The sequence below is a fragment of the Silurus aristotelis genome (genome assembly GCF_946808225.1).
Source record: "Silurus aristotelis genome assembly, chromosome: 2".
Taxonomy (NCBI): Eukaryota; Metazoa; Chordata; class Actinopteri; order Siluriformes; family Siluridae; genus Silurus; species Silurus aristotelis.
This window is the reverse complement of record NC_139575.1, coordinates 14559241-14570439: the sequence shown is the minus strand read 5'-3', so window position 1 is coordinate 14570439 and position 11199 is coordinate 14559241. Positions and strand designations below refer to the sequence as shown.

General features: G+C 37.5%; 2 protein-coding genes across 5 annotated transcripts in view; both read right to left on the bottom strand.

The window, feature by feature from the left end:
• Positions 1-11199, bottom strand: part of lrrc8c (leucine rich repeat containing 8 VRAC subunit C) — a 182906-nt gene that overhangs the window by 57900 nt on the left and 113807 nt on the right. The window lies entirely within an intron of this gene.
• The window catches only part of pkn2b (protein kinase N2b), a 49348-nt gene that overhangs the window by 20731 nt on the left and 17418 nt on the right, over positions 1-11199 (bottom strand). For all 4 annotated transcript variants that reach the window (XM_083568933.1, XM_083568935.1, XM_083568932.1 and 1 more), the window contains 6 exons: positions 8824-8969; positions 4572-4695; positions 2331-2485; positions 1353-1563; positions 536-721; positions 1-70 (listed from right to left, as the gene is read on the bottom strand). The exon at positions 1-70 is cut by the window's left edge and continues 40 nt beyond it. In XM_083568933.1, coding sequence (XP_083425059.1) covers positions 1-70; positions 536-721; positions 1353-1563; positions 2331-2485; positions 4572-4695; positions 8824-8969 — 892 coding nt within the window. The remainder of the gene's footprint in view (positions 71-535; positions 722-1352; positions 1564-2330; positions 2486-4571; positions 4696-8823; positions 8970-11199) is intronic.

Genomic DNA, 11199 nt, shown 5'->3' with positions numbered 1-11199 from the left:
TTGCTGATTGGTCTCCAGGTCGTCTGCCCCACAACTGTGTTATCCAGTTTCAGAACAGCGCTGATCTCATCTGAAGATACGACACAAATAATGCATTTTACATCGCTGGGTATAAATGCTGAAACATGTTCAATTCAATTCAATCCAGTTCAGTTAATTTTTCATGTATAGTGGATTTAACAATGGACATTATCTTATCCAAATAGCTGACAAATTTTAAATAGAAGTCTGATTTTGTTTCCATTAAAACAGTAACTTGCTGCATCCAAAACTGTTTGAATTACATACCAAAAAGTGCCAAAGCTGTCTATCTTAAGTTAGACTGCTAGCTAAGCTAGCTTTAGTTAAGTTCTAAAGTGTAATACAGAATATATTCAGGCTTTTTGGATATTATGCCTTTTTACTCAGTAGCATGTATTTACCAAGTGCCAAGATGTACAATATTTTCCAAAATGTCCCAGTGTGTTTTGAAACCCTTTCTATATCTCCACCAATAATTTAATTCCAAAAAGAAGAAATGCTGAAGGCACTCAACTGGACAGATCGTCTGTTTTGGAGAGGTTTCTGCTGCTGCCTGATTTGTTCTTGTTTGTTCGGCTCATGAAGGAGGAGCGCGTTTCATTTGGGCTCCAGCCGGGCAGGGACACAGATGCTGCTTTAGACCGCCCTGGAACATTCTCCAGTAGATCCTGACAGCCCATGAGCCTCACCTCCAATGTTCCTGTACACAGCAACCACAGAAAAGGTTTTACTAAGAAACAGTCTAATCTAAAAAGAATATACTTCGACTGATTATTTAAGGTTGACTGCTGAGCGTAGTCCAAGTGTTTTCTCAAAATGAAAGTGTGAAATAGGTTTGTGAGTTGCCAATGTGTATGCTGTTCATTACATTTTACAAACTAGCCGGGCAGCTGATCCTCATGTACGCTTTTACCACTAAGTTATTAAAACTAATAATATGACAGAGTTCGTCAGTAAACACACTTAAGTTCTGTGATATGCGTGTCTTTTATTCCAGCACAAAAATAGCTGTGATCATTTTTGCTCCAAGTAGACTCTGATGACTGACAAGCCTGCTTACATTTCCAAGCACATCATTTATTTTCAGTAAGGGAACATATTGTCTGCCAAGTCACATTATGAGTGATCTATTGGAAGAAATCAAGAAATTATTCAGCTCCCCAAACCAGAACCAAACTTCACTTCTGGTCAGTGATCTATGCTTAACCGTCTGAAGGAGGAGCGTGTTCATTTCCGAACCACACACTCTTTTCTAATGCTTCATAGGCAAAAAGATTCGATTTCAATATAATGGTGTACCTTCACCCTTCAGTGTAGAATCAGCCACGTACCCGTGAGAGCTGCGGGTTTAGCCACGGTGCTGTACTGGTTGTGGGAGGAGATGATGCTCTGGCGTGGGCTTTGAGTCGCCGCCACCATGTGGAGCTCATCGGAGATCAGACTGGCCTTTGGGTGGCTTTGCGGCAGCTCGCTCAGCCTCTGCTCCAGAGAATACCTCAGTAGGTCCAGCTTCTGACTCGACTCGTTAAAGCGTGCCTGGGCCTGAAGTCAGATTTGGATCAGTTCTCTCAATACACAATTATACATTTGATTAACATACTGAGACTATGTGACTATTTCGGTGTGTTGTGCGCATAGAGAATAGGGAACTGTCTTTCCTTTGACAATTTCAATAATTATTTGCATTCCATCACTTATGAGATGCTAATACAGCCCTAAAATTATGTTCATCATTCTTTCATTACGTGCAAGAAGTATATTATAACATGGCCTGTGCACAGAATATTTGTGGAAAAAGCCTTAAAGCATTAATAATGATACATTTCAGTGGAACTGTATGATATAGACCTCTGAACACATTGGAAGGTCAAACAGACATCAGGTTTCATTGTAACACTTAAGTGTTACACTGAGAAATAATGGTCTTTTATCAACAAGTCATGAGCCAAAGACTCTAATGTCTGACTCACATTCCACATAGTGTTGATACAGAATTCACACTGCAGCGGGAACAAAAGTTTTCTTTCAATTGTGCCAAAATAGAAGGACAAAGAAGAACTGCACATTTGTCAACTATAACATATTTAATATATTATATTAAAGTGTGATCTGAAAAGCTTTGAACAATAAAAAAAAAAAAAAATTTTTATATATATTTATAAATCTATCTAAATATTTTTCACTTTTAGCCTGCATGCTTTTGCACTTGAAAAAAAGCTTAAATGGGTATATAGCTTAAATGGGGGAAATTAATAACAAATGGTTTTAATATAATTATATTTGCTTTTGTCATTAAAAATAAAATGCACCTCTGAATGAGCTTTTTTCTCTGTGACTTTCCCTGAGCCGAGAAGCTTCATGACGTTCTTAGCTCCCTCGGCCACCGCAGACTCGATCCGGAAGTGATGCCGCAGCTCCTCCAGCCGCAGATCCAGAGGACTGATTATAGACTTGTTTGCAGGCACTGTACAGTCAGAGGTAACCAACGTTAGCTTTAGCATCCAGCCTAACAGCCTGTACCTTTTATAAAACCATGCAGTTAGCAGTTGTGGTCGAATCATGGGCAGTTGATGGTGAAGGTAATGAATGTACAGGGTCCGTGTTTTATATACAGCTCTCTTTTTAAAAAGTCTACTAGGGGTTGTTTATATCTTACACCGAACAAATACTAAAATACAGGTCACAAATATTTCTTTCTGCTTTGGTATACTACTTTTTAGCATAAGATCCAATGACACCCCACCTTTTCAACCTAAATTCATTCAAATTTTGTTCCTATAGATTTGAATGATCCTCCTTCTGTGAAGTGTCTCCTGTGTGGACAATACTAGGGCTGAAATAATTCCTCGAGTAACTAGGAGTAATTAGAATACAAAAAAGCATCGAGGCAAATTATTTAGTCCATCTAACTACAGACAAAGCACCGTGTTTCCCCAGGAACCATTATTACTGATGCACTACCCGCTAATCCCTGGACCGCTCTGGACAGGTAAACACAGAAGATGCCCCAGCGAGAGGCTAAGAGAAGATTCAGGCAAAAAAAAAAAAAAAAAAAAAAAAAAAAGACAGACCGTTTCCAAAGTTTGGGATAATTTCAAAATAAAATGCACTTTCAAATGCAGTGTTAAGGTTTTATTATTATTTATGATTATGGACCCTTGTTCCAAGTCAACTACCTGACCACTAAATTTTGCCTCTTACAAAAGACTCAAGATTCTTATTAGTCACAAAAATAGTTATATGCAGGATACAACTTGCATTGAAATTAAAACCCCATCAGCTGCTCAGACATTGTGCATTAAGTAAAAGGATTTATAAGTATAAAATATAAATATGAAAAAGCATAAAAGTAAGAAAATATGAGAAAATATATAACAACAGGGTGGTATTTAAAAGAAAATAGCCAAAAAGCCTTCGAAGAAGACTGTAAAAACGTATGTCCACAGAGATGTAGTCAGACTGAAACTTGGAAATTAAGCTGCACAACATAAATGCAAATGTTGAGGTTGTTTGTTATGTTTTTATTACTATTATTTTAATGTATGCCTCAGTTACATAGATTGTACTATGGTTGCCTTCTTTTAATTACAAATTGATTTCTATATTTTATTTCTATATTTGTATTTTGATGTAATATGACAGTTAAATGCACTAAATGAGTTACTTTTCACTGATATTCTTGTATGTAATTTCAGCAGTAAAAATATAAATTTTTCGGAAAAAAAAAAAAAAAAAAAAAATTATATATATATATATATATATATATATATATATATATATATATATATATATATATATATATATATATATATATATTTTTTTTTTTTTTTTTTTCTCTTGTATATTTAGCTTTGCTCTTTAATAAAAAAAAAAAAAAAGTACATATCCGATTACTCTATTAATCGATGGAATAATTGGTCAAATAATTGATAGCTGCAGCCCTACACAACACTACCGTATTTGTTTCTGCCCCATGAGGACAATACTACCATATCTGTAGCTGTCCCATGAGGACAACGACATATTTAAAGCTGTCCCATAAGAACAACACCACTACATACCTGTAGCTCTTCCATGAGCACAATACTGCCAGATTTAAAGCTGTCCCCTCAAGGTCAACACTACCATATTTACAGTTTTCTTTTGGGGCTTTTAGATGTTGCAGTGTTTATACTCTTAAACTTAAACAATCCTGGGAACATAGGCGCTATTAGGTCACAATAACATCCGCGTAAATAAAGTAAATTATAGGATTTAAGAGCTCTTAGCGCAACTTCCACACAAGGATTATTGCTTTTGACAAAATTGTGACACTCTTCAAATGTTTATATTAGTAAGTATATTATTACTAAGAATAATAAAAGTTGACTTTAACAAGGCCTCAATCCATCTCTCTCCAATTTACACACACATCCCAACTGAAAAAGGCCTAAACGTACGCAGGTGAACTTCTGTAGCTACAATAATAATATGTCCTGGCGTAAGATCACTTCCATTATTAAACAGTGAGCAGAACTAGAAAATCATGCATCTCATTAAAACAACCTTACCTTCATTATTGTCGTAACTTGTCTCAGTGGTCTGACTCGCTTTGAGGATCTGCATCCGGATGAACTCAATTTTGGTCTTGCTGTCTTGCAGCATTTGCTGAGCCATGGCAAGCAGCTTACGATCCTGTAAAGAAAATAAAAACTTCAAGATGGTTGTCTTTAATCTAAAGCCTGTCATTTTCAGAAATAATGCTTAAACTGTAATCCTGGTATAAGACACACACGCACAACAATCTTGGAATGATAAAGTGTTATGTTTTCAGATGCATTAAACTGATGGCGCTGTTTACTTCAGTACACAAATAAAAATGTGAATGTGTCAGACATCTCCAAAGTGCTGCTTTATTTAAAAACTGTTTCCTGCAGGAAGTGTTTTCCACTTCTGCAGGAAATCCTGCATGCATGAGCCTCTATGTTACACCACCATTAGATTTTAATAAAATAAATAATCCTGCTAGCTGATTAATCAGTCATTAGCATGCCAAATAGTATCATATTGTAGCTCGGCAGCTGCTAATATGTAATTCTAATTTTCTATAATATCCTCACAATTGAATTCCCTTTAGCTTCCTCACACATCACCAGTGTTGTATTTTATATGCTTAACTTCTCAGGTGCCTCTCAGCTTAAATTAACAAATACGAATTGTAAAGCACTGGTAAAAGAGACAAATAAAAACCTAAACATATCCTAAACTTAAACTAAAATACACAAGTACCATTAACATTTTTTTCCCAGGAGCTGGAGCAATAATACTTCTATAAACACAAACGTACATACAAAGTACATTTTGTTTTAAAAAAAAAAAAAAAAAAAGTTCCAAGTCCCATTCATTAAATATGTGCGCACACACGCCTCATTCACATCACTCAAGGAAAGTCTCAGTACATGACAGAAAGCCCTGGTTGTCCTTCATGCCAAGTGAACACGGCCTTGTTTTCTAAATCTCAGAACCGCTTTTATCTGTTGTTTTTGCATGTAGCAATGTGCACACTACATGATCGATCACAGATGAGGCTCTCACACTACATAATCCGACACCTGGAAGCATGTCTGATTCCCAAATCCCCCTTTCTCATGAAAATATATATGAGAGCTGCCCATCATGTGTCCAGAGCAGCTGGCTGTGCTGATAGTGTCTGCATATTTTTTTGTAATAAAAAAAAGAAAAAAAGAAATAATACGAGACAAATGTAAAAGGAATATTGGTTGTGCAGATGCAACCAATGATCTGTTTCCCATCGCAAAGCAACACAGCTATTTTTATAGTTAGGAATCATGTGAATTTGACAAACATTTTGGCATGCTAAATAATTTATTACAAAAGCAATATTATCAATTAGTCCTCACTCCATCAAACAAATAGTTACAGGATGCAGAGAAACTAGTTCATGCTTTTGTTACATCTAGATTAGACTACTGTAACGCTTTTCTGTCTGGGTGTTTGAGTGCAAAAATAAGCTTTAGTTACTTCAGATTGCAGCAGCAAGAATCGTTGCTAGATCTAAAAAAAATATGACGCATCACCCCTGTTTTAATCAGTCTACACTTCTCCCAATTAAAAAATACTTTTTCTGATGTACAAAGCACGTAACGGTCTCGCGCCGCAGTAACTGAAAACTTCTGTACCATTATGACTCCCACATGCCTACTGATATCTTTATGAGGGGTACCAACAAATAGCCTGCACCTTTTGAAAACTACAGCAGGGGGAAGATCTTTCTCTTATAAAGCCTCAGAGTTATGAAACAGCCTTCCAATTAGTGTATTGGATTCAGACACTGTCTCAGTGTTCAAGTACAGGCTAAAAACATTTATTTAGTCAAGCTTTTTATCGGTAGATTTTTCGTAGGTAAAGGAGCCGATCTGGAGTGATCACGGATATATAGTGTTAGGTGAACTCGGATATTGTATGCTTTCGTCCCCTCACTCTCACACGTTCACTCAGGTTTGTTGACGGTGGTGTGGCGAGTCGTCTGTTATCCCAGAGATCCCTCATGTCTGTGTTACCTTCTGGATCTCCCTTTTAGTTATGCTGCCATAGTGAGTCTTGCCGGTGTTGAAGGATGGAAAGCACTTTAAAGGAAGGACTGCACACTGTCCTTGGCTTTTCTACAACAATAAGGATACTTTATAATCCATCTCTCTCTCTCTCGAGTTAAACATGCTCCTGAGGTACCAGTGACCACTGTTCCTGCCCTTCTCCTCTCCTCGGATCTGCCAGCTTCGTCCCGGACTGCCTCTGGATGGTGTTTTCTTCGATTGGAGGCCACTTTGTGCAGCTGGGGATGTTTTTCATCACTGGCCTTGTGATCCATGAAATTACAGAGTAACACAGGAGGCTTTGAGGATGAATTTGGACCGTACTTAATGTCAACAGTCTGCTACACTGACTCAGGACTACAGTTTGCATTTGATCACTATCGCTGCATCCCTCAACATCGTTTAGCTGTAATAAATGGACATTTGCTGCCACCCAGATGAGGGTGGGTTCCCTCTTGAGTCTGGTTCCTCTCAAGGTTTCTTCCTTATGCCATTTCGGGGAGTTTTTTCTTGCCACAGTCATTACTGGCTTGCTCATTAGGGACAAACGAAGAACATATAAAGAACATCTTATTCATTCTTTCTCACTGCATTATCTGTGTAAAGCTGCTTTTAGACAATGTCAATTGTTAAAAGTGCTATACAAATTTAAAAAATTAATTGAAATAAATAACTTAAAAAATTGGGTCATTAATCCACAGACAATAACACGAATGGCCACAATGGAGACATGCAGCAATTTGTTGCTGAGGTGGGGTTTCCCCAAAATTATGCCACATTTAATTTACCTCAGAAGCTGAAGGTCAGAACTCGGAACTTTTTTTAAAAAGAAAAAAAAACAACAGAAAAAAATAACAGATGCGTCTTGTTTGTTTCTTTAATTTTATTCATAATTTATAGTCTGATTATATTTTTCTGTCTACAAAAGAACAAGGAGAGGAAACTGCATAACACACAATTAGGCATTAAACTAACCCTTGGTTCTGTACTTATTGCCTCCATAAGGATTTGGGAATGATGGGAAGCAATGAAATAAAACTTCCCTTTTTAATATGACAACTACTAGCAATACTGAATGTGTGCTTTTTTTTAGGTAAAAAAAAAATTAGATAAATAAATACAAAAATTACAAATATTTAATTTTTTAGCTTTGCCCCTCACCCTGTACCAACACACATTAACTTATTTATAATAACCAACATATCAACCAGGTAGATAACTATACTATGGCAATATGACAATAGTGGTATTATTCATAAAATGGTCATCAGCACTGAAGATCATAACCTTTATTTTCATGTATGTCAATATACTGAAGCTACGATCGGTTATTCACTGGTAAAAATCAGTGTAGTTGTGCAAACATACAACTGCACAGTGACTGCAAAATTATATACAGTGAACATTTACATAATGCTTTAAGATATTATCATGAGTTTTCACTGACTTTCAGATTCTTCTCCCATTACCTCTTGGTCTTGATATACTCTTTTTTTGTGTAAATAAAAAAAAAAGCCAATGTACCATTTCCTTTGCATTTACCATGGAACATGTAAAAGGTCCATACAAGATGACCATATGACATAACCTCAATATGTACACACATTATAGACACACTTAATAGCTATGCTAATGCACAACGTGCATTCATATTGACATACAAGTTACCATTAACTCTGAGACATGTTTCTAGGCTCTTCCACTATAGAGCTCAGTTGGACTGTAAACTGCTCTTACCAGGTTCAAATAAATGTTATGTACTTTAACGACGTCATTTCAGCCCACATTACTGACTCACATCTGTTTCCATTTCATTTTGCATTTACATTACATTTACAGCATTTGGCAGACGCCCTTATACAGAGCGACTTACAACTGAGCAGGGGAGGGTTAAGGTCCTTGCTCAAGGGCCCAGCAGTGGCAGATTGGTGGGGCTGGGATTTGAACTTGTGACCTTCGGAACAAGTACATTTCATTTCTGTACATACAGCCTTGTCTTAAAGATCAAAGAGCCAGTGTAGGAAGATGGATTTGTACCAACTCACCTGAACTATCTTTGGAACAAAATCTTCACAATGTTTGTTCTTAAACAGCAGCTATGTGCCACTTTACATCATCCGGGAGCTTTTAAATCATCCAGTTCATCATTAAGACTTACGCACTTCATCGCACCGACACAGAGACTAAGAGCAATTCGGAAGCGTGTTACCTTGTAGGAGCCGTTGGAGTACATCTGTATCATATTCTCAGCGCCTTGTTTCACTTTGAGCTCGATGTCGTTCTGCTTCTTAAGTGCGGCCAGACGGCTACTGTTGGTGCTGCATGGAGTGTCTGGAGTCATAGGGCACTCTGAAACTTAAAATAAACAAACAAATACATTAAAACATCTTGTCAATAGAGGACAAAAGCACCTCATACTTTATACTTAACTAATCATATAAACTTTCTTTCGGCTTCTCCCATTAGGGGTCGCCACAGCAGATCATCCGCATCTTTTGATTTGGCACATGTTTTTACGCTGGATGCCCTTCCTAACGCAACCCTCCCCATTTATCCGGGCTTGGGACCGGCACTTAGAGTGGCTGGGGTTGGTTCCCTGACCGGGGATCGAACCCGGGCCGTGTATAGGTTTTGTTAAATGCACCGGACCAGACCAGGCTGCTCCATACATTTTATTTCCCTCAACCACATTTAAAAAAAATTTCTATGTGAAACCTGTAAGATGACTTTGGCCACAAAGTTGTTCAACTAGAAAGGGAAAATGTTTTTATTTCATCTTTCGGCCAATCAGGTTGCAAGTCTGGGTGACTAGTGAGACAAACATACATCGAGGAGCATCAGATAAAATGAGTTCAATATTCCAAAAAATAACAGCTAGTCAATATTGTTTTGGAACCAATAATTAAACACATATAGAAGATAGAAAACTAGGATATTCATTCAGCCAAGACTATCTAAGACAGATAAGAGCGTTGTGTTATGATTACACTGTTGGGGGTGGGGAGGTGTCACGTGAGATCTTTTTATCACATCAGCACACATGCAGCTGAAAGCAGAAAAAAAAAAGTGAAAATAGCCTAGAGCAACACAAAATATGTTACAAGGTTCATTCAGTTTGCTTAGTATTACAGAGAGCTGGGGCAATTCCTTTCAGAATCAAATAATCGAGCAAGTTTTTGGAGACCACCACTAGATGCAAAAAAAAAAAAAAACCCGACCAATGTCAATGAATGAGATATGAGAAACTGGAAATTGGGGTTGAGCAGGTGCTTTTTTTTTTTCATGTCTGTGCATTATAAAATTGCTTTTCAGACTTGACTGGATTACATATAGAGACACAATTCTCCAAAAATTCCTATTCATACCAAATTTGAAAAAATAAATAGTTACAGAGGCCTCCACTAGCTTTCAAACATTGCATGTTCGTCCAAAGTGCGATGCTAATATTTATTAACAGGGTCTGGGTTACTAATCTGAAGATCTGGGGTTTAAACACCAGTGCCACTAACCTGCCAATGTTGGGCCCGTTAGCAAGGCCCTCAATCCTCTCTGCTCCAGGGGCACTGAAGCACCCAAACTTAACAATAATTTGGGATATGCAGCATAATAAATTTCTGGTAATGAAACGTAAAAAATAAAAAGTGTCTTACGTTGACAATTTGACCACACCAATCAGCACAGTTATAAAAAATAAAAAAAAAACCCTGATTGAGGGATTTTAAAAGACGACTTAAGACTTAGCTCTGTTTTGTTTTCAAGCTACTCTTGTTAAATGCGCTCGATCAATAATGTTTGACTTGGCAAAGAAAAAAGGAATGTGTACTCTAACCTACACAATGTTTATTCTGTACATTTTTAAACTATGAAATTTCTTTGTGCTTGACCCCCAAAATACTTCCCTCACAGTTCAAGCCTCAGGGCCGGGATTCCAGACAGGGATTAAGCTCAGCATTAGACTAGAGCGTTTATAAACTAACAACCCCAGCGACAGTGTAATTTAGTCTAAGACATGGATTAACCTGTGTCTGGAAGACTGGAATTACTCTATAAAGCTCACTATGTATAAATTATGTGTGAGATTTTTTTCTGCAAGGCCAAAAAATAAAAGCAACCGAAAAGATTTCACACAGAAATGCATGAACTAAACGGTTACGCTCTAATGCTGTTTTCATTACTTTTATAAGGAGCTGGGTAGAGCCTGCCTTTTCTCTCCAAACAGGTCCAAATCTTCACTGGTAGGAATCCCACAAGATGTCGGAAACAGAAAAGCGTGTCTCGGTGAAAACCACACAGCGACGGAACACCTCGGGGGAGAAAACTAACTAAAAGAGGGGGCTAAGGAAAACACAAAGAGTAGGCTTTCCAGACAACACTCCGAACTTTCTGAACAACACAGACTGGAAAACATTAGCTTAATGTTTAAGACTGCACTTAGCCTACTGTGACCACTGTGCAGGAGGCTGTATGTGCTTGACCTTTGAACCTGCTGACATGGCACAAGACTGTGGGCCAAGAACAAAGATTAGATCATTTTCACACTCGATTTGGCTTTTCCTACACCATCAGCCACCCACACACTCACAGA